General features: G+C 51.9%; 7 protein-coding genes across 7 annotated transcripts; 2 read left to right on the top strand and 5 right to left on the bottom strand.

The window, feature by feature from the left end:
- Positions 1-1259: 1259 nt before the first annotated feature.
- Positions 1260-3234, bottom strand: MYCFIDRAFT_62803 (uncharacterized protein; the record flags this gene model as incomplete). Its single annotated transcript, XM_007922067.1, has 2 exons — positions 1260-3114; positions 3179-3234. 2 exons carry the CDS (start codon positions 3232-3234, stop codon positions 1260-1262), a joined length of 1911 nt encoding a protein of 636 aa, XP_007920258.1.
- A 289-nt stretch (positions 3235-3523) lies between these two features.
- On the bottom strand, positions 3524-7240 carry MYCFIDRAFT_114276 (uncharacterized protein; the record flags this gene model as incomplete). The annotated part of the gene is made up of 4 exons (XM_007923546.2): positions 3524-4014; positions 4057-6193; positions 6266-6660; positions 6928-7240. Coding segments are annotated over 4 exons (3336 nt in total), but the record flags the coding sequence as incomplete, so codon positions are not given.
- Positions 7241-7827: 587 nt separating this feature from the next.
- On the top strand, positions 7828-9245 carry MYCFIDRAFT_213435 (uncharacterized protein; the record flags this gene model as incomplete). The annotated part of the gene is made up of 3 exons (XM_007923547.1): positions 7828-8403; positions 8462-8773; positions 8832-9245. 3 exons carry the CDS (start codon positions 7828-7830, stop codon positions 8943-8945), a joined length of 1002 nt encoding a protein of 333 aa, XP_007921738.1. The 3' UTR covers positions 8946-9245.
- A 719-nt stretch (positions 9246-9964) lies between these two features.
- Positions 9965-13729, bottom strand: MYCFIDRAFT_201692 (uncharacterized protein; the record flags this gene model as incomplete). Its single annotated transcript, XM_007923548.1, has 6 exons — positions 9965-10389; positions 10443-11194; positions 11333-11495; positions 11552-11936; positions 12042-12369; positions 12481-13729. 6 exons carry the CDS (start codon positions 13727-13729, stop codon positions 10213-10215), a joined length of 3054 nt encoding a protein of 1017 aa, XP_007921739.1. The 3' UTR covers positions 9965-10212.
- Positions 13730-15469: 1740 nt separating this feature from the next.
- Positions 15470-16069, bottom strand: MYCFIDRAFT_76254 (uncharacterized protein; the record flags this gene model as incomplete). The annotated part of the gene is made up of 3 exons (XM_007922252.1): positions 15470-15533; positions 15613-15886; positions 15979-16069. The coding sequence occupies 3 exons, from the start codon at positions 16067-16069 to the stop codon at positions 15470-15472; spliced, it is 429 nt and encodes a 142-aa protein (XP_007920443.1).
- A 242-nt stretch (positions 16070-16311) lies between these two features.
- MYCFIDRAFT_55410 (uncharacterized protein) lies at positions 16312-17921 on the bottom strand. The gene is made up of 2 exons (XM_007921960.1): positions 17297-17921; positions 16312-17234 (listed from the first exon to the last, which is right to left on the bottom strand). Exons 1-2 carry the CDS (start codon positions 17833-17835, stop codon positions 16655-16657), a joined length of 1119 nt encoding a protein of 372 aa, XP_007920151.1. The 5' UTR covers positions 17836-17921; the 3' UTR covers positions 16312-16654.
- A 265-nt stretch (positions 17922-18186) lies between these two features.
- Positions 18187-19543, top strand: MYCFIDRAFT_55413 (uncharacterized protein; the record flags this gene model as incomplete). Its single annotated transcript, XM_007921961.1, has 2 exons — positions 18187-18948; positions 18998-19543. 2 exons carry the CDS (start codon positions 18187-18189, stop codon positions 19055-19057), a joined length of 822 nt encoding a protein of 273 aa, XP_007920152.1. The 3' UTR covers positions 19058-19543.
- Positions 19544-27272: the final 7729 nt, after the last annotated feature.

Here is a 27272-nt window from a genome sequence, read left to right on the forward strand (position 1 = left end):
TGTAGGGCCGGTTACTAGCTAATACTACTTCTAGACAAATAGAGCTCTATAGTCCGACGAGCGGTAGAGGATGTCTTTAATACGCTTTATTACCCCGTCGTGCTATATATAGACCTAGGAACGGAGTTTTATAGGCAATTAAAGGAAGCACTAGAACTAAGAGGGACGCTATTGCGTTAAGCAGTAGTAGAACTTTACCGTATAACCGGTACTATCGAGAACGTTAATCGAATCCTCCGACGAACTATCGAAAAGGCTACGCACATTTATACCGACGCGGCGGGACATTAATATACGAGTTTTACGGACTAGGACTTAGCAAGCAAGCGATGTGCGCAGGCGGCTAACGAAAGGTACACGCTAAAGCTAGGATACGCGCCGACGGAGGTAGTGCTCGGATGCCTCCCTAGATAACTTAAGGACCTTAAAGTTACCTACCTAAGCGAACGGCGGACCTACCTCTCCCGTCTCGCGGGTAAGACGGCTCCAAGGCACCTTAAGGAAGGCGACTTGCAGCAGGCGTGCCGCTACCTTATAATAAGCAGAGAGGAAGTGTAGGAACAATATCGAGCCAACTACCTCCGGGAGAGAGGGGAACGAGAAGAGAGGTAGGATCGAGGAGCGAAGGAGCAGGCTATAAAGAAGGGAGACCTAGTATTGTTGCACTAGCAGAGTGTAGATAAGGCGGCGGTGCGCTGGACAGGCCCTTACCGCGTAGCCAGGTACTTGGGAGAGCACGACAAAACGGTCGAGCTAGAGCACGTAGATGGACGGCCTGCTAGTCTTAAAGCAAGGCATGTCAGCCAGCTTCGCATCTACCGAACACGCCCAGCCAGATTGCGACCAGCCGTAGGAAGGTCTCCGGAGGACTGAAGGTAGTCGAGGGCGACTAGGCTTAATTGAGGGAGTAGGAAGCGGAGGATAGTTGCAAACGGTATTTCGGCTAGTTGCGTAGAGGGACTGGAATATCTCCTATCTTCGTTTGTTATAGGCGACTACATAGAAGGATGGATTTCCGGTAGATAGACCATTATCGAACCCCTTTGCACCCAACTCCTCTTTCTTTGTTGCACCAGAGACATTTTCCTCGGTCAAGAACTTCTCTAGTAGTGTGAGTGGATTCCAGATTGGATCGCCTCTGAAGATTACCGTCGAAGATGCTGGCTACCTATGACGTAGCATGGTCTTACTCTTCCACGTGGAACACCCTCGCGCCTTCTCTTTCGATCTTGTGACGACTGCACACTCTTGCGGGCGCATCATTTGTGGAAGGAACGAGGCGAGGTTTCGAAAGTCTGGTCCAAGGATAGTGGCTCGGCAAAGAGAAAGTCCAGTCCGAAGTCGGCGTCACTTTCCGAGAGCTGATATAAGGACTGGTAATCGGTAGCAGGTGGCTGGGCTGTCGATGCTACATCGTGTGTTGAAGCTGTCTCAGAAGCGCGAGACGATGGCAGGTGGATGCCAAAGTCCGAGATCAAGCTGCTGTTATAGCTGAGATACCACTCCAAGGTTCGTCTCGCAGAGTTCAAGATTCGCGCCGGAGCAGAGTGCTTCTCAACGGCACGGATTCTGTCTCCGACTTTGCACAGCTTCTCGGCGTATTCTGTCAGAGCTAGCAGGCGTGTCTCAATGATGGCCCCGAGAGTGCCGCCTGGAACCGTTAGAGCAATGTACAGCTTGGCGAGCAGGTAAAGCGCGTATGCTGCTCTACTTGCGAACATGAGGCCAGGTAAAGCGAGGAGCGTATGGGTGTCGAATGACACAAGAGTATCGATTATGGCGTGCAGGGCGACCACCAGTTCGTACACAGCCGTGATGTGTTCTTCGCTCACGACGGGAGCCGGGAAATCGGCCAATGATAGGTTCTCCGGGATGTAAGGTGCTGCAAAGGACTGCTTGTTCGTTGAAGTGTGGAGAACTGCTTCGTGTATCAAGGCCGTCGCTACGTGCTCTAGATAGAGAAGCGATGGTATTCGGAGATGAATTGGTAACAACATCTTCCAATTCAAGAGCTTGTTCCTGCAGATTTGAGCCTTGGTCTTCATGATCGGGTCCGAGATGTCGTAATAGCTTGAGACGTCGCCCAGTTCCATTTCTTCGGCAATTTGCTCGAGAAGTCTTTCGACGCGAAAATATTGACAAAGATATGCGTCGCCATGTTCATTGTCAGAGTACTGCAGCATCATGAGCGCGTTTTCGCTTTCTTCGTTCCACCTCGACTGATACGGTCTCCTCATAAAGATGCTCATGGATGCCGACAGAACGTGTGCGCCAATCCAGGCCCGGTGCACATCAGCAGTGTTTCCCTCCTCTCTCTCGCGCGCAATCCTGGCGTTAGAGGACAAGTCATGCGTCGAAAGAGGGCCTGCAAGACTGATCCCGGCAGCAATGCTACTGCAAAGCTGTATAAGATGATATATGGACACATACTTGTGGTGCTCTGGCGTCCTGTACCACAAGCAAGCGATCTGAATGGCTCGCATCAGGTCGAGGCGGCTGTCCTTTTCTCCGATGACACTGTTTGCAAGGCGATCCAACAGAAGTTGTGCAACATGATCTTGTTGCACGGAGGTCAAGCATCCGGGACTTGCAGCGTACATGACAGCCAGGAAAAGCACAGGTCGCTTATCACGAAGCTCGAGCAGAGTCTGTCCAGCAGGCAGAGGGACCAAGGGGAAGACTGGGAGGACATCGTTACAATAGCGCCAATAACAACGCTGCTGGAGTTCAGAAGATATCGAAGCGTCCAGTCTGAGGATATCGGGGTCAGCGATTCGCGATGCATTACTGCTTTCATCCGTCACCGACGTCTCGGACTGCTCAGGCGAGCTTTTTTCCAGTCTTCGCTTCTTCGAAGCGAGCGGATTTGAACTTGGCGTGGATGACGACTGCAACAGAATGTCATCATTGCCGACATCCTGGCCACTGGGGTTCAAATGTGCTTCGTTGATACCTTGCGCTTGCAAGAGTCGCGTTAAGCTGGCCACCTGTGCTTCCAGCTCGGCGACCCGATCTTTCTGTCTTTTGGAAGCTGTCAAGGTGCAGTCTTTTCCAAGCCGTAGACATCTGTCGCAGGGCGGCACAGCTCCTTCTGCCTGGTGTCCGAGGGAGCATCTGCGCTCATGCGTTGGTTAGATGAGAAGGAAGGGAACGGATGGCTGCTGATTGCCCGACTCACTTAATCTTTATGGAGGAACAGGCTTGACAAGCTCTGCCTCGTTTGCCGGCAGACATGTTGGTTCATGTCCAAGACTATGAAAGCAGATCGTCGAAGGACTCGTAGATGATGGCAGCACAAGTTGAGGGCCGAGCAGAGGGGAAGGATTCGGATCAAATCAAATCCCTGCCATCATGGTGGTCATGTGACTATGCCAACTCGTCGCAAAGCCCGTTATCGACTGTCACATAGTGTACCGGCTGGGACTATCTACACTCTCATACAGTAGCTACCTATCCGAATGCCCACCAATGTCGGAGTGCTTCGCTCCAGCATTGCACCTGACTGTGGAACTCATAGTGCTGCTTAAACAACACGGTATCGGCCTCCGCCTCCAGAACGGTTCTCTGCATCTTGTGCCTGCAGTGTGCCTTCGGTCAAGTGACGTGAAAGCTCACGCATCGCCGACTGCACCGCAATCTCTGTATCACCCTCCACCAAAATGTAGAGCTTCGGCTCGTCGCCAGCGTTGACTTCCTTGCCGGCCGGGTAGTAGATGCCCTTGGAAGTGATCGAAGTCCCGGTCGCTTCAAGGATCTTGGCCACATTCGTCCTGTTCGTGACAGCCCATCTGGCCTTCTGCGGGAAGTCATTGATCTCAAGCGTAGCATGGAACGCTCCGGCGTCTGGACCACGATTGTCGATCGGTGCTCCCGGACGCGTCGCACCCTTTGTTCCGAGACGACTGTTGATACTGGCCGCCGCCGCTGCAGCTCTGGCAACAGGATCGCTGATGGTGGCAGGATTGGCCGCAGGCGTTTCGGTCTTCGACACCTTCAAAGCATTGGCCAAGTGCGCTTGCAAGTCGTTGCGGAGGTCGCCCTGAGCTTGGCTCTGACCACCTTGACCCGTCTGCTCAGCTTGAGCATCACGATCGGTGACCTTGCCGGCAGCTTTTGAGACAAGCTTCTCCACCTCGCTCTCTTTCTTGTCTTTCTCCTTCTTAGCCTCTTCGTTCTCCTCCTCTGGCTCGTCTCCAGTCTTGAACATGCTCTTCTCTCGTGCACGTTCAGCAGCACGAGCAGCATCAAGCCGCTCGATGCCATGGCCACCAAAGCCTGAACCTGCCCGAGATGCCTCACCAGCCTCGACCTTTTTCTTATGTGTTGCTGCCAGTTCTTTGAGATCATCTGGAGGCTCTTGCTTGCTGTCCTCCAAGCATCGGACGAGGAAAGGCGCATACCGATCCTGCTCGGGAGTGACGAATGTAACAGCAGTACCGGTATTGCCAGCACGACCAGTGCGGCCGGCACGATGGACATAATCTTCTCCGTGGTTGGGCGAATCAAAGTTGATCACCAACTTGAGCTGCTTCACGTCGAGGCCTCTCGCCGCCACAGACGTGGCCACCATGATGGGTATGGCGCCCGATTTGAAGTCGAGGATGGCCTGGTCACGGTCGATCTGCTCCCTGCCTCCGTGTACAGAAACACTGGGGTACCCCTTCTTGCCCAATTCCTTGAAGATGTGGTCGGCAGTTTCTTGTCTCTCAACGAAGACGAGAGAACGAGCGTCTTCATCTTCTTCGAGTAGATTGCCGAGCAGCTCCAGAACGCGGCGGAACTTCGTATCCTCAGGTCGAACCTCGATGATTTGAGTGATTTCGGGAGCCACGACACTGCGACCTCCTACAACGATCTCAACTGGTTTCGAGAGCGTCTTCCGTGCAAGAGATTCCATCTTCTTTGGAAATGTTGCCGAGAAGAGGACAGTCTGCCTGTCTGGTCGAATATTGCCCAAGATGCGTGTAATCTGAGGCTCGAAACCCATGTCGAACATGCGATCAGCTTCATCCATAACGACGTAGGTAACGCGGCGTAGATTCGTGACGCGGCCCTGATTGGCAGCGAGAAGATCGATCATGCGTCCTGGGGTGCACACGACGACCTCTGCGCCTCGCTTCAATTCTGCAATCTGATCCTTGATGGGAGCTCCACCGTAGGCGCACACACCACGCAGACCAAGCGCCTTCAAATATGGTTTGCATTCGCGATGAATTTGAACGGCAAGCTCCCGAGTCGGCGCCATAATGATGCCAACGGGGCCTTCCAGATTTGCGACCGGGCGTTGGTCCTTGATGTGACGGAACATGGGTAGAATGAATGCCAGAGTCTTGCCTGAGCCAGTCTTCGCAATACCAATGGTGTCACGGCCAGACATGATCGCCGGCAGAGCTTGACACTGAATGGACGTTGGACTCTCGAATTTGTTCTCGCGGATCACGTCCAGCACCTGGGCACCAAAACCAGCCTGTGACCACTTCGTGATTGGCTTCGGCGGATCCACACCTCTGACGGTGATATTGTCAAGCTCAGCTCTGAGCGTCGTCACATCGTCTTCAGTCATTTCCGAGACCTCAATCGATTCGTTATAAAAGTTCTTGCGGAATGATTCGTAGTCAATTTTCGAGTGGTCGACAGCAGGAATCTCCTTTTTCTTGCGCCTAGCGGGGTTCAGTAGATCTTCTGGGTTGTCGCCGACTGCATCAAGATCTGGGCCATCATCCTCATCAAAGAGCCGGGGCTCTCGTGTGCCACGCTTGGCTGCACTCGGCTGTGGTCGCCTCTCCGGGACTTCCTCGAGATTGTTCATGAAGGCATCCAGTGGATCGACGTCCTCGTCTACTTCCATTGCAGTATCAGCAACAGCAGCAGATGTCGTGGCTGGTACTGAGGGTTCGGCATCAGGCATGGTGGCATCTTGATCTTCTTGCGCTTCTTCCGCACGCTTTTGAGCCGCCTGTCGAGCGGCTTCAGCCTCTTCCTCGTCGCTTCGAAGATCTTCCATGTCATCGTCTTGGTCATCTTCTCCATTAGGATCCGCAACATCACTTGTAGTAGACTCGAGGACAAGGTCAGGAAGCTTCTTAAATTTACGCTGCACATCATCCTCGTCGTCCAGGGCAGCAGACTTTGCTGTAGCAGTCTTATCGCCAGTCTTTTCGGAAGCGCTCTTGTTTAGGCCGAAGCCCGTGATCTTGGCATCTTTAGATGCCACGCGAGAGCCTACATCCTGGCTTAGCAATGCACTCGGATCCAGCGCGTTTACGTTGCCCTCACCTTTCGGCACATTTCCTGTCTGCGCGACAGTGTTCAGATCGTTTGCGTTTCCATTGGCGATAGCAGGAACGGCTGCATCGCCGCCGAGTGTTGCCTGTTCGGGCTTCAACTTGCCTTCCGTCTGCTTCTTGATGGCCTTAGGATCGAACTTGGCCCGCGTTGTCGCAGGTGTATCTTCGAATGTTGGAGCAGGTGCTGGCGAGCCGACAGCTGTAGTGGTCTGCGAGTTTGACGGCGATGCAGCGGTTGGGGTTAAAGCAGAGGCAGAAGCAGAAGCAGCCTTTCCGGCTTCGAACTTGGCCTTCTCTTGGGCTTTCTTTGCCTTCCATGCCTCGACCTTGGCCAGTCTCTCTGCTTTCGCCCTTTTCTCAGCCTCATCCTCGGCTGTCGGAGGGGGCTGTCGTGAGTCGCCATTGGAGGGTTCATTCGATGTGGGCGGTCGTGAGGAGGGCTGTTCATTTAGCATGGCTCCAAGAATTAAAATGCAAACGGAATCACGTACCTCGCCACGGTCCACCGGGGTAGTCCTTCGCCGTTTGTTCCTGTGTCCGTTATCGTGCAAATGGTCGTCGTCAGGTGGACGTCGCGGCTTGTTCTTCGGGTCTCTCACCGGAGATCTGCAACGGCCATAGCCATGGTCGCGGGGGGAACGTGAGCGAGGCTCGCGGCGACCGCGGCCATAGTCTCGGGATCGATCTCGTTCATAGCCGCGGTCGCGATGGTCGCGAGAGTAGTCTCGGCTTGCTCCACGAGGGCGATCGTCGCGGCGCTGGGTCTGTCTGTCTATCAAACTTCTGTCGCTGTGGTAAGTGCCACGACCTCTTACATCTCTGCTGCGCGATCGTCGATGATAGCTCCGATCGTATTCTCGATCCCGGTCACGCCGAGTGTCGCGGTCGTCTCTCCTACGCGCTGGTGAGCGGGCCATATTGTGCGGCCGGTTGTCGATCGTCCGTACTGCACGCTCTTTGCCGCTCGCTGCTGGTGCGATGCTCTCGCTCCCTAATCTTTCTCCTCCACGCTCGATTGCGCAACTCGCCTCCGAAACACGCTGTGTAGGTGCGCCGTTGCTGCACCTCCGCCTCTCAGTCCTGCTGCCCGCCTTTCGCCGCACAAGCTCGCAGAATGCGCCTTACCTCAAGTGGAATTGCTGATTGCAGTAGCGGAGTTGTCACTCAGGGCAATGCCTGAGTATCGTAGTGCCGCAATGTCGAACGCAGGCGCAATCGGCCGGTGGTGTTGTGTTCGTTGCGAAGTGAGCTTTTCGATAGCGAAAGAGCGAAAGAAGAAGTTGACAGCTCAAGCACGTGAGCTCGCGGCGGATGGCTTGGCGCTTGCGAGCAAGCACGGGGAGCCGGGAGCCTGAGCCTGTCACTCTATCGCAGTCGCATTATTGTGAGAGAGCCCAACCACCCAGCCACAAACACACCTCCTCCTCCACCAGCACTTCCTCTTCCACTCCAAGTCTCCAACTACACCGCCTCCGCGCCCATTGCCGGTCGCGCAGCCTTCCAGGAGGCCAAGACACTGAAAAATCATCCAAACTCTGACATGCTCGGGCGGGTGCTGGTGCGCTTTCCTGCGCGTCTGCCTCGCTCTCTCCCTCTCCTGCAACCCAATCATGGCCTGAAGCCGAAGATCTCCATTATACTGCCAATTCGCACTTATGCCACACCAGGCAGACCCAAGAGTGTTGTGGGCGAGCCATCGCGTCCGGTGAAGCGCAACGTCAAGAAAGGCGCTGCGAAGCCACGCGATGCATCGAGTGCTGCCTCCAAGAAGCTTGCCTCCAAGAAGCTTGCCTCCAAGAAGCGCACAACGACTAGAGCAAAGACACCAGAGCAAAAAGCGGCGCAAGCGGAGAAGCAGGCCGCACAGAAGGCGGCATTGGCAAAGCGAAAGGCTGCGCAGAAAGCAGCGAGCCAAGCGACCGCAGAAAAGGAGAAGCTTCAGGAACTGAAAAAGGCCGCGCTTGATCCTCCGAAGCAGAAAACAGGTGTGAACGCCTACATCACCTTCTTCGCAGAGAAGGCTGCGGGCAGTTCAGTGAGCGACAAAGTCAATTTTGCCGAGAGGTCCAAGAACATCGGTGCTGAATGGAAGAACATTTCGGCTACAGATAGAGAGGTGAGACCCAACTTGCTTTGATGACAGAGAGCGGTTCGCAGATTGACACGCACATCAGCATTACAACCATTTGAGCCACACCAAGGCTGCAGAGCAACAAGCCACCTTCAAACGCTGGGTAGAATCGCACACTCCTACTCAGATTCAGAAAGCGAACGAAGCTCGTGCTCAGCTTCGAAGGAAGCTGCCTTCTCAGAAGCACAAATGGGCCAAGATTCCAGACGAGCGCGTCCCCAAGAGACCAACAGGTTCTTTTGCGCAGTTCAATACCAATCGTCGACACAGCGGTGACTTCCAAGGCATCAGTCTCTCCGACTCCACAAAGCTGCTCGCGCAGGAGTGGAAGGCATTGAGCCCGTCCGAAAAAGAGGTTCGTGGTCATCTAACGACATAGATTCGTTTGACTCCTCACTGACATTTTGCTGCAGAAATACGAAAAGATTTACAAAGATGACCTTCAGCGCTACGTCTCTGAATACAGCACTGTATTCGGACACCCTCCAGCCAACAGCGGTGCTAGCGAGGCGACTGCAGCTGCATAGATTCGTGATCTTCGAATCTGGTGGTTATGAACGGCGCGTGCGATCGGGACGCGGGATGGATTGAGGGAGGTGCTTTGTGTGGTTCACTATGTTCTCGCGACATGATCGATGAGCTTTGTATATGTGCGGTGGATGAATGATCAGCGCGCGGGCGGTGAATCGCGAGGACGGACTGCGTTTGCTCACGCCAAGGCAAGAATCTTAATGTCAAGGAGTGTGCTCTCTTTGTGTATAGCCACCATGGAGCTTTTTATGCGGTAGCTCTGTAAGACAAATGACACTATATTGGTTGCAAGCAACAGCCGAATGTCTCATCACGTTCTTCGTTTCGCATCTCCCCAAAGCTAATAATCTCACCCGATACGAAAGACCAACAACAATAAGCCTCTCGCACCCCCGCCAATCTTGCATCATTCCAAGTTTCCAACCCAGCAATGCCGCGAATACGAGCTCACAAGCCAAGATGTCGTGATGTTGGCAACAGGACCCTTCAACCACACCCGCCAGGCCCTTTCATTGGACGAACTTCGCATGAAGCTAGCTAAAGTACAAATACCAACCAAATCGTTCCTAACAAAAAAGTCCCCGGGTCGGCGTGATTGGAGCATTGGCGCTGCAACGCTAAGAAATGTTTTGTTAGTAACAGATGCAGAGATGGATACGAAAGGGAAAGAGATGCAGTGGTAACTATGAGATTGGTGGCCCTCACACTGGAGCCAACAACAATGTTTACGTGGCGATGGGCAGTGCAGCAGACATTAGCAGGTTTACGGGCATGTTACCATGCATGGTTAAAAATTGATGGCTGGAACCACTGATGAGCACTTTGGTTGGCAAGGTTGTTCAGATCTCATCTCGTTGTCTTTATTAGGAGCGAAACACGTCCTGCACTCCATGCTCGGAGCAAGGCCACTGTCTGCGAAATGCCCCGCTACTGTTCGAGCTTTATATGTTGGAGTCGTGCAACGCTGGCCGAGAGGTGCGACATCACGTACATGTGTACTCAGGGCTCGAGACAACAATGCAGAAACATACCCAGGTTTTTTTTATGTACCCATCGAAGATAAGACCGCAGGACCCAAACTTTTTCTAGCTTCTGTTCTTCATCAATCTCAGTGTCATCTTTTTCTTCTTCTTCTTATCATGCCGCGTCTCTGTATGTAATGCTGTTTTCTCACGTGGTTGAGCCAATGCTGTTCCCAATGCACCGAAACAATCGCTATGCTCGCTTCTTCTCTCTAAACTTCTCATCTAAATGGCTTTGCTTTTACAAGTGCCTCGCATCGGTCGGCTTCAATGGATTGCCACCAGAGCTTGGTGTCAACGAGCCCTCGATGCGTCGTTTGGCTTTCTGCTTCTCTTCCTCGGTGGGGTTAGCAGTGGGCTGGTCTGGAAGATGAGGAGCATGCCCGGTGGTACGTCCGATAGACATGCCGACGCGGACCTTCGTAAAGTGTCAGCTAGCGCACAAAGTATGCCAATGCATACGCCACTCACCAATGTCTCCAAGGCCCCATTGCTATTGGCCACCAGGTCTTCATCAAATCTCATCACGCCAGGCTCAAACAAGAGCAGGATAGTTGAACCTCCAAATTTGAAGTACCCAAGCTCTTCTGCACGCTTCACGTTATCACCTTTCTTGCGAGTGATGACAGTCGATCCGACCATCATAGCACCAACACAAATGACCATGACTTTCCCATGACACACCGAATCGATCGGTACGCAGACTCGAATATTTTCGCCGTAGACGTCAAGCGCCGATCTGATAGCCATTGGGTTCACAGTGTAGTACTCACCATCGATCAGTTTGGGCTCGCCCATCACACCGTCGACAGGAATATGGAATCGGTGATAGTCCTGAGGTGCAAGACGGAAGATTCCGAGCGCGCCATTCTTGTAACGCTTCGCATCTTGTGGGTACGCGTCAGCGAGCAGACGCTCGACGCTAAACTCTCGACCCTTGACCCAGATTCGTTGCGCGTCTTCCAGGCGATTGAACACCACCGAGCGGCAATCTGCAGGACTGACGATGACATGAGGATCATCTGGTGCAGAGCAGGGTCGAGCATCTGGTTTTAGTTTTCGGTAGAAGAACTCATTGAAAGTCTTGAATTTATCAGTCGGCAGCAGAACCTCACTCATGTCCAGCTGATGGAAGTTGATGAAGCCAGGGATCTGTGATGCTGAAGCAGGATCGTCGAATTTGCGCCCTTGCTTGAAGGACATGGAGCGAAGGAGCTTGCGGGCTGTGCTGGAGTTAGCTCAATGTTCACATGCTCGTGACGTCAGTGCGAAGGGACAGTCCACCCAAGAGAGGGCCTCTTGGCCCGGGTTTGAGACGTGGCCAAGGACAGTCAAGATGCATAGGTTGAAAAGTTGCATACCTCGTTTCTTCTCCATTTCCCTACTTTTGAGGCCTTTGTAGAGGAGTCGGATGCCAAGACGAACGTAGACGCTCATGCGTTCTTCATTGATCATGCCAGTTCTCCTGTCTTGGACAAGGATATTGGCACTGTTGGCACCTAGACGATAGCCTCCATAGGACACCTATTGCGTGAGTCAGTTGCATATCATTTGCTCTCATGACAGTGTGAGTTCAATACCTTCGTAATGACTTTAGAGTACCACTTGCGTTGGGCTTGTGAGCTGGTAACGAAACCGGCCATGACGAGATTGTTGACAGCTCGCCAGTCGCTGCTTGCACATGTTGCGATGTGCGTAATGATATCAGCGTCAGTTGCCTTGCGGCCTCTAGCAATACGAGGCTGGTGACAGATGGGACACTCAGAGATCTCAACTACATGCTCTTCGCCCGAGTCCTCGGCAAGCTCCTCTCCGTACTCCTCCGGAATGTCACCGCGCTCGCCAGCTTCTCCAAGATCGCTGACTTCAAGGGCTGGCACGGAGGAGGCATTGGGATGGACATTGGCGGGTGTCCGAGAGCCTGTCAAGTAGGGTGTTCCATTCGTAGGACTTGCTGAAGGAGAGCTGTTGGATACAGATGTGATGCCAGCAGAAATCGAATTCACCGACATGGACGAATTTCTGGGAGAGAGTCCAGGTCGCTCGTTCTTTTCCTGGTTCTTCATCAACTGTTCCTCTAGGCAGATGACGGCTTGATCCATTGTCAGATACTCATCGCCGCCATTGACGTCTTGCCAGCGACGGAAGAAACCGTCGATCGTACGATCGTGGAGTGTGCTGCCTAGGGTGTCGAGCATAGTCACAAGCTCAATTTTGTCGATCTTTCCGCTCTCGTCTGCATCGTATTGGCGTAGAAGGACACGCCAGAATTGCTGGCGAAGAGCCCTGTAGGGCAAGTACTTCGCGCGAATGTAGAGCACAGGACGGTGCTTGTCTTCCCATCTCGCCTTATTCTTGAGCTCGAGAGGAAGTTCGAATGCATGCAGGCCCGCTTCATCTGCAGGGTGGAGGGCGTCGTGGTCTTCCTGAGTCGTATATTGCTTATCATCACTAGGCATGCTACGTGGAATAGGACGATCTCTGTCAGTCAAAGATAGCTCGGAAAGACCATGTTGAAGGCCGGGTCGAGCGTCTCCAGATTTGAGATTGTTGTTGCTCGTGGACTTGGCCAATTTCGCCAGATTGGGAGACGAATTGCGGTTGCTGTTCAGCTTCGGCAGATTGTTGGAGCTTGAACTTCGAGAAAGAGGGTTACGGAAGCGCTTCCGCTTTTGTTCACCTTCGTGAATTGTGTGTTCTGGATCTGGCAGTCGATACAGACCAGTTTCTGGGTCGGCCTCTGGAGACAATTCCCTGACTTTGTCCAGAGGGAAGGTACAGGTACCGACAAAGTCGTTGCCCGAAAACTTGTCGCGGTCCACAACTGCGAAGCTCAAGCTAAAGTTCTGCTCGTGCTTCTGCACCTGGAAGACCAGCTTCTCGTCGTAGACAGGGTTCAGATTGTGATTTACAACGCGTGTCCGGTAGGTCTTGCGTCCAAGCGAGGTCACGACAAAAGGATCCATATCGTAGCTTGTCTTGGTCATATTCTCCTCTGGCGGCAGATCGGTGATTCTGTTGATCTCCAGGAAAAGTACGCCAGCTACATCGGACGTAGCGCCGAATTCATAGGCACTCATTTTCTTCTTACGACGGAGTCTTCTGAGCTTCCTGCGTCGCTTGTTCCTCTGCTTCTCCTCAGTTGTGCCTGTGGGTGTCCGCGTGCCATCGTCCGTCTCATCTGAAGGCTCCTTCTCGTCATCTTCTTCGTCAAGGTCCTCCAAGCCCTGGCTGTTCATTCTACGAAGCATCTCTTCCTCGTCTTCCTCATCGTCGTCTTGCTCCGGGTCGGATACAATGCCGGCGAACTTTTGCAGTATCTGCTGCGGTGTGGCAGACGAATTAGTGGGGTCGGTGAGCTTGAAGCGAACCAGCACTTCTCCAGAAATGTTGCTGTCTTTCTTCTGTTTTCGGCGTCCTTTGCGTCTGCTCTGTAGCTTGTGCCATTGCGGTTCCGGGTGGATATTTCCAGCGGCAAATACCTCTTCCAGGACCACATCAAATTCTCCCATGTAGTCCTTTTTGAATCTGTCCTTATCCCAGCATACCGCTTCGAGCAGCGCTGAATCTGGCGAGACGATTGGAAACTCGAACGTCTGGTTCCATTCTGGGTTGAGAGTCTTGCTGACGACGCTGGTGGCCTCCTTTGCCTCTCCAAGGGTAATGACTAGGTATGGATCTGAAGTGCCTGACCTGTCCTTGGCTGCGAGGTTGCGGCCCTTGAGGACGTACACTTTGAGACTCAGTCCCATGCCCATGTGGTCGCCCTCCTGCGACCTGCCATTGCCGGGCGTGGCCATGTTTCCAGCACGGCTGGGACTATGGTTGCGACTCAGCGAGGCAGGCGGAGTGGAGGGTGCAGGGCTGGAGGTGGGATGGGGTCCGCTGCTCTTCACGCGGTGCAGCGAGAGATGGGAGGGGAGATGCGGGCGAGGCATTGTGCCGGCGGCAGCGAGTGCTACTTGTAGTGCTTGCTCCCCCGTCACGCGTCGAAAGCTTGCAGCTGGCAGTGTTTCTGGGCGCCGCAACCCATGACAAGCACAAGGGCAGACTCAGACTCAGGTGAGGCTGTGAGGCTGTGACGGCGGCCAAGGTGAGGCACGGCACGGCGGCAAGGTGGAATAGAGAGTGCTGGAGTAGGTGATACGCGTAATGCGGCAAAAGTCAATGGTGGAGTAAGTCACAGCTGTAATATGGATTGATCGAGCCGAGACGACCAGAGCTCTGCCATCGGAACTTTATCTGCCGTCGTTTGGTTGTGTTGTGCCTGCCGTGCCCTGTGCTGTGCTCGTCTCGTTTAACGTTAGCCAGCATCCCTTTGTGATGATGAAAGGAGCACATCATCCGCACCCGCGCCCGCACCCGCACCCGCACACCCGCACACCCGCCGAGCACTTTCTGGCACAGCGGCGCTGCAGCGACGACCTCACGCAGCCACAGCCCCGAGCATCAGCTTAGCTTACCTAGTACCTTAGTATACACCGATACACCGCGGGCGTGGCGTGGCGTGGCGTGGCGCTGTCCTGGTCGTAGCTGGCCGATCCTTGTCCTCGAACTCGCACACCCATAGCTTCCCACGCCGAGATAGTGGATGCATAGCAGGCAAGGCAAATGCCGAGGACCACGAGCTGGTACTCCATGCGATCTACTCTGGTGATGGCCATAATTAAATTATCCTTCAGCACGGCCTGGCTGTCATTCTCTCCTACGCTTGCAGAGAACGAAGTCTTGCGCGGACAATTCGACGCTCACCTGGCCTGGCCGTATATCTCCGTGAGTAGCGATTGTCTCCCCATGACTGGCCGACGATGAAACAGCACAGAAGAGCGGAGAGCGGAGAGTGGAGAGCACAGAGTCCGTCCATTGGGCGACTGCTGTACGCCCTCACCTCAGGACACTGTGTGCCTCCGTGCAGCTCTACACCGAATACAGCCATATTCAACCAGCAGTTCTCGGACGCAACCCTAAACCAGGCGCGCCGGCGTCGTCGAAAATTGTGGCGTTGTGGTCCTGCTGTGAGCTTACCTATCCATCGCTTCCCCAGCAGACCAGCCTGGCTTCAACCTCCACAGCGTAATCAAAGCCTTTCATCTGAGCGAATCAGGGTAGCTCCGGGACATCACCCTGCGATACACATCTCATCGGGAGAACAAACATTCCCGCCCATCGGCCGGAGCTCGGAGAGCAGGAGAAATGTCATCAACAAGAAGCAAACGCCGCCGAACCATGCTTTATCCGTAAGATATGCCGAGCTTTCCATTTATGCATGATCATTATCTCAATGGCAGACTCTCTCACAGTCCAGTGCCGAATCGATATATTCGCCTACGCGCGAACCACCCAACTCCTGTATTCGTACACTTTCAAGAAGACATCCCTCCTCGTAAGCAACCATTCCTTAATCGCTTTTGTGTATGCCCAGTCACAACTCTCAAAATCTCATCGCTTTTCTGTACTCCATCCTACCATCGCGTCTGACTCGACCTGCGCTTTCCGCCTCATTCCTCCTCCTGTTGACCTTGCTGCTGATCTGGGAAGCATGGCTGACTGCGGCAAGGACTCCTGAATGGCCCGGTCAATATTCATGCCACTTCAAACCCGCCCACGAAAAGCCAAGGGGAAGCATGTCCGTGATACTTACTTGTAACCATCGGCAGACCAGACTCGCGCATCCGTTCCGAATACTCCGCGTGCCTTCTTGTTCGGTGTCTTGGGAGCAGCATTGTCTTCATTGCCAGGTGTCGACGTCTGAGACTTGAGGGGACTGGACTCAAGGCTTCGAGGAGTCAAGTACTGCATGCCAGTGCCAGCCTTCGGACGCTTAGGAGTAGTCGGATCTCGCAGAACCCTCGTAGCCTCGAGAACATCCACCTCTTTTGATCCGGTCTTGCTTGACTTCACTTTCTTCGACAAGTCTGGGCGAGAGATGATATATTCTTCTGCGGGAAAGGGGAAAGCCGGTTAGTAATCTAAAGGACGCTTACCCTTGAGGAGCCATGAGGCCTACCAATCTCCGAATCGCTGATATCTGGCTCTTGTTCAATCTGTGATACATTGTTGCTGTCTTCTTTCTCCGACTTCTTGGAAATCGGTGCCATGTTGCCTTATTAGCCTCGGCATGCGTTGAGTGCTGGTATGTGTCTGCACAAGGATGCCAATGGTGCAGTTGCGTTGTTGGAAGATGGCGTCGATGTCGAGGTCGAGAGCGCTGAGAAAATTGAAGGTCACTTGACTCCGCGGTTAGCCTTTGCGTATGGCAGCCTAAATGAGTTCACCGCTGGCTCGGCGAAAGTGAGGGTGTGAGTTGATATCTGAAGTGAGGCGTCTCGCACGCTATGGTCCTAGTAAGAAGACACATCGATGCTCAATTGTATGTCGACCTGCTACGAAATCTATGCAGCACGCTGGAGAGCACGGGCTAGCATTGCCGCTCTTCAATCCGTTGGATGGTTATCAGAATAGGGGCTTCTGTTGAAGTCCTGTGCGGTCAGAAGTCACTTCGGATATCATCGTTCCTCGCCTCACTTTCATTCCAAATGCAAATCATGGCTCTGCTGGCCACAAATCCGCAAGACGCCGTACGTCTTGCCTTCCGGCTTTTCCAGTGCATCCTCTTAACCTTGAACGCCACGCTATGCACACTCATGTCCCTGCCAGTTCGATCGCGAAGGTGGTCAAGGACCTCAAGCAGTTTCGCCTGGTAGCAAATTACCCTTGACCCCGAACATCTTTCCACTTACAACAGCTGAGAAGCCATCCACCTGCCTGGCGTATTGCTCAACTTGACGGCCAACCAAGAGTGATTCGAGGCGGGATGGCTCTTGCGGCAACTTGAATAGCTTTTGCCACTCATCCTCAGGCAATAGGGTCTGCTTCTGCTGCGTGCGAAGGGCATTTTCTTGCTTTCGCTTCTGCTGCCATTGCTGGATCTTAGCCTGTTCTCTTGCCAGAGACCTTTGGTAGTATTGAGCATTGTTCTGCTCGGTTTGGTGGTTCTCAATGCTCTCCAGAAGTAAGTCGCATGTCTTCTCGAGGAAGGGATCGATGGAGAGATCCAGACTTTCGAGGTTTGGAGCAAGCGGAGACTGAGAAATGTTCGAATCGTAGGAGAGCTCCGCAAGAGATGATGGGAAGTCCAGCGCCGTCTTCTGGGGTGGTTGTTGTGGCAGCTGGTGCAAGAAAGAAGTGAGGAGATGCGAATTATGAACTTGAATAGGCAGCTCGACGAGAATGTCCTGGTAGCGGAGGTTGGACTTTTGAATGCTGCGCAAAAGTTAGCGGGATGGAGATGCCTGGTGTACGCCTCAGGACCATCCGAAACCTACCTGTCTGTTGTGAACTTGCCCTCCTTAAACGCAGCCATGAACGATGGCGAAAGTCGATATGCTTTCAGGCTCAAGCTTCCCTGACTGCTCCGCGATACGTCGAAGACCAAGGCAACGGCTCGCTCATCTTGTGCGCGCTGGAAGAAGTTCTGATTCTCGATGAAGTTCTGGTTGACAAAGTTTCCCATGCTTGTGCTAATGTACCATCCCACGCTCTGCGCATCCACGTTCACTTCTCGCAGAAACTTGATCATCTCGTTCTGGTAGGACACATTGCTCTTGGCGCGAGGGGCGGCTGCTGCGAGAGACGCTGCATCTTGCTGGTGGTATGGGTCTGAAGTGCTCGACGGATCTGGCGCGGCGACTGGGTATGGAAAGGCGTTGGTGACCTGGAGTTGCGACTTGTCGTCAAGACCAACCAGAAAACCAGTCGCGGGTGTGGGAAATGTGGAAGTCGAGTGTTTGATGATTCGCATGATCGTGAGCGCCTCAATCTTAACTTCGCTCAGCGGCGAGTCCTTGAACGATATTTCCGCCATGTTTGCGTTGAATCCGCGCTCGATGTGGCTCGCGTTGTCGGGGTTGCGTGCGCAGTTGTCGAGACAAGAAGGCTGGCGGAACTTTGGGTAGAGGTGTGGCTTCAGGTCCCTGGACGCGAAATTCGAGATACCACAGTGGGGCTGCCGAAGTTTACCCAGAAGCGTCACATGCTTCACGAGCTTCCTTCCAGCCTACAACATTGACATCAGCGTCCAATGCTCTTGGGGCGCTACAGATCACGCATCTTACCGCAAGGCGCACTCTTAAACCCTCTACCTGCACCTGCACGACCGTCTCTCGCTTCTGTAAATTGGACTCACATCAACAGCAGTCTCTACAAAACCCCTGGCATGTCTACAAACGGTCCGTCGAAAGAACTTGACCCGAACCAGGGTGGCGATGCGAGCAAGAAGACATACCACAAGAAGGCGACCGGAGAGGCGCTGCAGACTGCAGTTTCTCATGCCGCTAGCAAAGACCTCAAACTCTATGGTTCATGCTTTTGCCCTTTTGTCCAGCGGGTTTGGATATCGCTTGAGCTCAAAGGTCTTGATTACGAGTATGTGGAGGTTGACGTCTACCGGAAGCCAAAGCTTCTGCTTGACATTAACCCCAGAGGACTCGTTCCGGCTTTGAGACATGGCGCATGGGGATGTTATGAGAGCACAGTGTTGATGGAGTACCTCGAAGATTTGCACGAAGGCCGAGCACTTTTGCCTGAGGATCCCAAATCGCGAGCCTCCGCTCGCCTTTGGTCTGACCACATCAACCGACACATTATTCCTCTGTTTTACAAGTACCTTCAAGCCCAAGAGCCAGATGATCAAGTCAAATTTGCAGGAGACCTCAAAGGTCAGATAGCCAAGATCGTAGAGGTGGCTGACCAGGACGGACCATTTTTCTTCGGATCAGAGATGGGCTTTGTTGATGTACAGTTTGCGCCTTGGATTGTCAGACTCGAGAAAGTGCTAAAACCGTACCGAGGCTGGCCAGATGCCGAGCCTGGTTCGCGGTGGGATAGATGGGTGCGTTCTGTAGTTGAAGCAGAGCCGGTCAGGAAGACTACAAGCACGGACGAATTATACCTGGATAGCTACGAGAGATACGCTGAGGTAAGTCCTAGGTGGATGTGGGATTGAAAAGTGTCTGACTCCGACGTAGAATCGACCGAACACATCCCAGGTGAGAGATGCCATCAACTCTGGTGGTGGTTTGCCTTGAACGTCGTTTCTCTCCTTGCATTCTGAAGCGATGTCATGATTTCTGAGACTTAGACCAACGACAGACGATGAAAACAGATCCACGGGCGTTTCCCCTTTCGTTCAACCTCTGCTAAGTGCTCGCGCAAGTTATGCCAGCCTCGCGCGTTGTCAACGAGGTCATGCTAAGTCGCAGCTTCCACGACAGAGTGCCTCTCGCACGCACAATAGAGCACAGAGCAACAAGCATCGCCAGTTGCAACGCACTTCATCCTTGGATCTCTCGCACACATCCGACACAGAAGCAAGCTGGCTGCCATCGACGATGAGCGGTGCCGCTTGACTTTATCATCATGGTCTCATTCAGGTTTCGCAAACTTCAAAACACAAGAGAACCGGATCTGTGCACATCTGGAACTCTGGCAGCCAAACGAGACCCTATAACAACCACGAGGGCCAGGGGAAGCTTCGAAGTCTACCGCCTTGACGAGCTGCTATAGAGGTGCTTATAGCTCTCCCTCTAGCGTGGCGATGCGTTTCACAAACACGGCTTCAGGAGACACTTCCAGCATCAAACCGCACGGCATAGGTACTTGAAATTCACGTTCTTCATCAAGATACGTCCTTGATCCGAAACTTACTGAGTAGCTCGAACTTCACCAAACAGGTTTGAAGTCGCCACGTCCGATAGCACGTATTGCCGCTCTATATCACAAGATCACAAACGAAGGTCAAACTTTTCGCACGGCAGCGAGTCATGACGGAACAACCACATAAGGGACCTGCGTTCAAGTAAGATCCCTTCGACGGCTTGCACCCTGTGACAGCTAGATGCCAGCTATACATACCGCGTGCCGGCATCAGAACAGCTCGGGGATATATGTCTAAACTTGACTGACTCGTCAAGCAACCTCACCTCTGCTCAGCCTCACGAGCTTAATAAAGCTAACGACTGCGAATATGGGCAAAGCCTGTCCTCGACTCCTCGCACAATTCATGCTGCTATCTTGGTAATGGCAAATAGGAACTCGGCATGCATTACAACAGGGTTTGAAGAACGGTCTCGTCAGGGAAAGTCTTGTGCGTGTGTATGCTTGCGAAGTCGATGGCCCTGCTTCTCAGGGATGCTCCTTTGCGATCTCGATAGTCGAGCCGACAAACAAAACGGCCCTGATGAATGCATGCAGCACACCGAAAGTACAGTAGCAGATGAGGCGACTACATCCGAATATCCCCCTTGAGTCCAGCATCTGCTTTATTACATCCGATCCGAAGTAAGAACATGCACAACCATTGGGTTTGCAAGCGATAACAACAACTAGCAGGAGACACTATATTAGCACTCGTACCAAAGATTCGAAATTTTCGCACTACTGTGGGTGATCGATGATCGATTTGATGATCTGCAGTTACAAGCAGGAAGCGTGAGCGTGTCTGAAGCTCCGACTCCCCTCTGGTTGTTCGTTATCGATAGGCACATCGACTCTACTAGTGTGTACTTCAGATCTGTGATCGCAGTCCCCTGCGCTCTGCAAGCGAGACGCTCTTCACCCTGATGAGCCCGTTGCTCGGTTCCGTAGACGGACTGCTGTCCGCTCCTGGAACGAACGCCAATCACAGTACCAGGACGACAACCTACAGGAATGGCGGCTGCAAGCTACGATGAAAGTGATTTGTGATGCTCGGAATGACCGAGCAGAGATTTTACGACGGCCTCATCAGTGCTGTCTCCTCTTCGTATCGTATAAGATTGGCATGACTGGTTACGGAGCTGGTACGTGAGGGGTCGTCCAAGAGTCAACAGAATTGCAGCTGTGCTGTGAGGCTCTCTATTTATTCTAGCTGGAGCGGGGACTGGTTGTCGATAGCTTGCAAGAGCTCGACCGCCTCCGCAATGCATCCCCCAGGCCTACGTACGCGGGCGCTGGGCAACTGATGATGATTCGCCAAATGAAGATATCATATTGCTATCCGAGCATTCGCGGCTGGGACTGGTTTCTGAATCTCCAGCAGCGTTGAGAAAATACCGTTGATCTTGGAATGGAGGTCCAGAATTGCCCTGGGCCATTAGAGACATGTTTGATAGCAGCGGAGGTGTCGGCGGTTAGTGATGTGATGCTCTGACCAATTCGCGACTTGCGCTTGGAGCTGTCTACCTCACGGCAGAAAAGCTTGGACTGGGTCGGAGGTAGAGCCGTTGTGTCGTCGGGGGGGAACGATGATGTGTTGCCAACTTTCGGCACTGCGTCCTGATTCTCAGAAGACAGTGATGTCATGATCATTCTAGCTTGCCCAAATTTGCGGCGCCGTAGAAAGCCGACATGGTCCAAGACAGAAGCGGCCTGGTGTGTTTCCCGAAGTAGCGATGTTAGACACAACATCACAAGGTTCGTGTACACGGTGATATCACGGTGTGTACGACCTATATTGGCGCCGGTCTTATAAACACAAATGTGAATAACCGAATGTGGTTATAATGGCTTAGAATGGCTAGTTTGGTCGCTTTAGTGCTTAGTAGCTAGCTAGTACCCTTAGTCGATATACTAGCGCTATAGAGATTTCTTTATACCCTTGTCTATACTATATTGCTAACGCGCCTACTCGCGACTTTTCGTATTATAATAGCGTTTATAAGCAATACTATATACAAAAGTAATAGTTATAGAAAGGCAATAGAGCCTATTAGATATAAACCTAATCTACTATAGGGAAATTACGAATACCGACGAGAACTCGGCGGTAAGACTATAGCGATTGCGGACAAATAAGACCGTACTAGAAGGCATATAATATAGGCAATTTTGTAGTAGAATACATATAGATAGACTATTAGTTTCCTCCTCTTTTATTAATCCCTTTAGCTTTAATCTACTACTAAATACTCTATCGTTTTTACTATATCCGATAACGCCTCGAGCTAGCAATCGCTGCTTGCTACCCTTAGCAGTCTACTAACAACTACTCTAACTCGTTATATATTTAGCAAGCGGAAGCGTATAGAAGACCCTTACTAGCGTAAGGTAATAAGAGACCGCTCGAATAGCAAATTCTATACTATTGCTAAGTATAACTATTATAGTAAGTCTTAGACGTCGAATAAGCGCTCGAGAGTTATTAAACACCTATTAAAGTGTTAGTTCTTGCTAGAGTCGCTATAGAAGACTTATTAACCTTATCTATTGCTAGAAGTAGTAGAAACCGAGGCGCTAGAACCTATTCTAGCGCTTATAGGTAATAATAATATTAAGGAAATCCCTCGTCCTACTCGTAAGAAGGTGCTACTACTAAGGTTAGGCTTTGTCGACGAGATAACTTCTAATAAGTACAATGCCCTCTACGAGTTAGTAACTAAGTAGGTATTTGCCTCTAGTAGTCTATTAAGTACGATAGAGTATCTAGCCTTTATAAGATAGATAAAGAGGATAAGACCGGCCTTTAAACTACTAACTCGCTATTAGCTTAGATACGTATACCTACCTCGCCTCTATATACGGCTATATCGTAAGATAATAGTAGAGGTTAATAGAAGTGCGCGGCTCTATATCGTATCGGATAGATAGTCGGATCGAGCGCATCGTTTAGTCGTTAATTATCTCGCAGTTACGCCTCGAGCGGCGTAGTTTATAAAGTCCGAGCTTACTAGCGCGATAAGGAGTAATGCCTCTTATTATGCTAAAGGCCTTCTCGAGATTATCGACTAGTTTCCGGTAGGCAAGGTAGTTAGTATAGTTGCTAATAATATATTAGTAATAAAGGCGGCTACGGAAGAGGTATATTTCGAAGATTAGAGGTTAGAAATAGTTCCTCCGGCAAGCCCCGACTAACTAATAGATAAGCGCTAATAAGACTTAGTACGTACGGTAGCATCCGACGCTAATCCGATTAGGATATGCCTCCTATTTTACTTAGCTTCTAGTTAGGGACCTTCATTTAGTAACAACTAGTATTACAAGGCTTAGAACGATTATTAACGACGCTAAATCTATCGTAGAATACTTTAAGTATATATAGCTACCTTTTAAGATACTACTAGACATATTAAAAGGCAAAGTACGGCATTTCTAGGTCCCTAGAGGTGTCCGCTAGCAAGCCGACTTATACTGCGCTTAAAGCGTACTTATTAATAAATACTAGATTAAAGACCTCCGAGCTAACTATAAATAACGCCTCTTCTATAGATCGACTAATGTATAGCAGCAGAGTTAGCTAGAGATATATAATATCTTCGAAGAAGGCTCGTTCTAGCGTAATCTATAAGGGTAAGTGCTAAAGCCGAGTTTTACGTACTAACTAACTTCCGTTAGCTATTGCGACTTAATAGAGCTATTCCTAAAGGTTACTATTGCCTTAGAGTTAGACAGACTAAAGCTATTACACGTATATAGCAACTAGCGCTAGCTTATAAATGCTATAATCGACAAGGCTCTAAATCTCGTTTTAAATAAGGAAATAGAGATATATATAGAAAGGCGGTAGGAGGCACTATAAGTTCTTTAACTATAGAACCCTCTAGCGGACTAACAACGCTATTAGTTATTAGCCTATTATGCTAATTGCCTATTTAGCTAATGTTTCCGAGCGCTCCGACCCTAAGAAGCAGTTTATACTAATTAATAACGACGAAGTCAAATCCCTTACCCCCTTCCTTATCGAGTACTATACTAAGTAGCAACGCATGTCCGCTACCTATCTAGACTATAACGAGTTAAGAGATAAGATTAATGTACGCGCTAGACAACTTCTAAACGATATCTTTATACTTAGAAGCCGACAAAGTCTATTTAGTAACCCCGTTATATAGGCAGCTAGAAAGAGCTAGATACCGTTACTATAGTAGGCTAATAACTTCCGAGACTCGTACCCTAAGCTTACTAACCTCTATATGCTAGCCTTGTCTCTTTATCTAACAACCGGTACTACTAAGCGCAACTAGTCTGCTTTTAGCTTTATTTAAAGCCTTAAGCGTAATAGATTAAGCTACGAAGTACTCGAGAAGTTAGTCTTTATCTACTAGAATCTATATATTAAGTATAACCTAGACGATAGTAAGCTTATAGACGACAGTTACGTAGATCTATAGAATATACTAAAGGAAGTATTTAAGCTATAAAGCGACTTCGAATATACTCGCAATAGCAGTAGTAATATAGATAATATAGACGACGATAGCAACGTTGTCGACCTTACTACCGATAGCAATAGTTAGTAGAATAGCTAGTAGAACAACTAGTAGCTAGTAGGGCTGTTTATATACTAAGATTGTTACTATTTACGCTCTATATTCTTATTTCCTTTATTGTTTTATTTTGTATAGGATACGCTATAATAACTAGATCTATCTACTAATTAATCTATGTCTCGTATATATTTATAAGGTATATACGGTGTTTATAAGCCCAGAAATTAAACGCACCGTAATTCTATATCTCTATTCCGAAGTATGTATGCACCTCGATTAAGCTTAGATCCCCTAAACGAAGTCCGTAGTTAAGTCCGTAGAACTGCTATATAAGATCTAGAGGATCTGGTTAGTCGAATCCGCTTTGCATAAGTTAGCACAGACGTATTTTGTATAAGAACTCTACTAGAATCCTAGTTTTGCCGACGAACGCTCCGAGGCAACGAGTTTTTACAGGGGATATCCCTAAGCTCGCAGTCGCCCACTCATTATTATTGTAGATACTATACATACAGCCTTGGAATCCTAACCCTAGATGCTACCTTCCTCATATACATGAAGATAGGGGGTGCGCCGAGACAAGTCATGACGATGATGGTTTTCTCGCTTGATCAAGGTGTGTTGCCTTCTCAAGCCACGTCGCTGCCACGACAACCACGCGTCCGCGGCAGTAGTAGCCTGGCAGGCAGGGACAGGTCACAGCAGTACTCCAGGCGATGCAGGGGCACAGCAGAGCAGCCAAGCGAGAGGAATGTTTGTTTTCAAAGGGCCGCGGAGCGTGGCTGACAGCGTGCGGATCATCATCATGGTGTCGAGTGATGATGAGGCAGATCGAACGATGATGTGGCGGGATCGAAGAAAAGGGGACTCATCGAGGGTAAGCTGCGCACGTTTTCACGGCCCGCTGCACGGCATGCATCCAAGCAGGGTCATCGACGCCTGTGTGCCTGACAGGGGGCGCGAGTGGCTCAACTCGCGTCCAGCGTTTCGTGTGGTGCGGCTGTCATGCCGGACGATGCGATGCGTGTGTGACGTTTCGCGGAGAAGGACCGGAGGAGGAGGGAGGGCAGGCGCGACTCAAGAGGCCTGCTCGGATGCAAGCCACCAAGCGTGAAGAGTCGTGAGAATAGGATGATGGAGCGCGCCATCAGTGTGGGCGTGAGATTGCGTCGCGCGAACAGGATCGGACTGCAGCAGGCGAATCGCGGGCGCAATAATGAAGAGTGGCAGCAGCAGGCCCAAAGCGCTCGGGGCTGCTTGTGCTTGCTTAAGCGGATTCTAGGGTGCACGGATTTTGTATGAGGAATCCACCCGAGTCCTAGTTTTGCCGACGAACGCCGACCACGTACGAAGATATACAGGGCATAGCAGCAACGGGCAGAGGTCAGCTGGCGGTAGGGCAGGCCAGGCTAGGGCAGGTGAGTGAGTGTGAGTGCCTGTCAGCGGCAAGCCACACGCGATGGCTTGGCAAAGGGTACAGTAGATTTGCTGGCAGCGAGGCGGTCAGTTGTACGACGATGCCTTCACGCAGCAGTCGAGCGCGGTGTCGGCGTGTCGCGGCGTCGCAGACATGCAAGGAAGCACTTGGAAGTCGCTGTGAAGAGAGGCTTGGCGCACTCGAGGCGTGCACTGTGCAGCTTGCACCTCGTCGGCGGATCGTCGATTGCGAACGCTGCCGTCGCGTTAGGTTGGCTAGCGGCAGTGAGCGAGCGGGGCTCGGGAAATAAGGTTGTCCCGTCGCGAGCTTCAGACATCTTCCCAATCCCACTTTCCATCGTCAGCCATCTGGCATCTGTCCCAAGGACGCGCTCGCAGTCGATGTGTGCGGGTGCGGGTGCGTGTGCATTTGCATTTAAGCCTGTCAAATCTGGCACCGTCCGTCAGGGTCTCTGCCTGACCTCGCCCTGCAACGCTCGCTCGCCTCGGCCGCCTGCTGGGATGGTGAACATTGCACTCGACGCTGCCGCCGCTCTGTAACCTTCGTGCCGTCCTGTGCCTCGTTCTCTTAAGAAACCCGTCTGCCGCGCCGCTCCCCTCGCACCTCCTGCCTGTCCCGTCCTGTCCTGTCCTGGTTCATCTGCCAAAGCTCTCTGCCTCTGCCTCTGCCACTGCCACTGCCACATCGCCAGCGCCTCACCTCACCTCACTTCTGCTACTACCTACGCTTGCTATCGAGAGCCACACACACACACACACCACCACCACCACCACCACCACCACCACACCAACATCTGGAGTGCAGCCTCGTCGACCAAACAGCGCCGTCACCACAGCCTGATCCATCAATCGCTGCTGACACCACGCGTCGACACGCCTCCACGCGCATCGCATCGCATCAACGCTCGCCTTGCACGTGCAGCCACCGCTTTGCCCGTCCAATTCACTCCAGAAGCAACTCGAAGCTGGCTCACACATAATGGACGGTAGAAACTGCACCGGCCGCAAAATATCACTACTCAACGACAGTGGTGACGCAGTCGCCGTGCCCTCCAAGATCCAACTTCCATACCTGACTGCGCATTCTCGAGCCTCGAGCTGCACTTCCACGCCCAGCCTTTCCCCACAAACGCCGCAGCTGGTACGAAGCAGTTCGAGCGACTCGGCTGCTCTCTCCACTCCCTCGCCTCTCACTCCGTCCTTCAACACCTTCGACACCGCTGCCCAGCAATACTTGCCGCCCAAGCCACTCCACCAACAGCCGCAGAATCACCACCCCACCCAGCATCACCAGCACTACTACCTGCACAACCACTCCTACGCGAAGATGGACGACCCAAACGCCTCCATGTATCCCCCGATTCCCGATGCGACCGGCGCAATGCCGTCAGCTTATCCAATGCCGCCGCAGATGCTTCAGCAACAGCCCATGCCGCAACCGCCGAACCCTGGCCAAGCTTTTCGCGCCTCAACCTCCCCATCCTCAGAGCCCTCGAGAGTCTCCAATGCCTCGGCGCAATCCAACGCCAAGGCACCACCTCAGAAGAAGAACCAGTACCCATGTCCGATGGCGAAGCAGGTGGGATGCACCGACTTTTTCACAACTTCCGTTCCTAGTGTC

The sequence above is a fragment of the Pseudocercospora fijiensis genome (assembly GCF_000340215.1).
Source record: "Pseudocercospora fijiensis CIRAD86 unplaced genomic scaffold MYCFIscaffold_1, whole genome shotgun sequence".
Classification (NCBI taxonomy): domain Eukaryota; kingdom Fungi; phylum Ascomycota; class Dothideomycetes; order Mycosphaerellales; family Mycosphaerellaceae; genus Pseudocercospora; species Pseudocercospora fijiensis.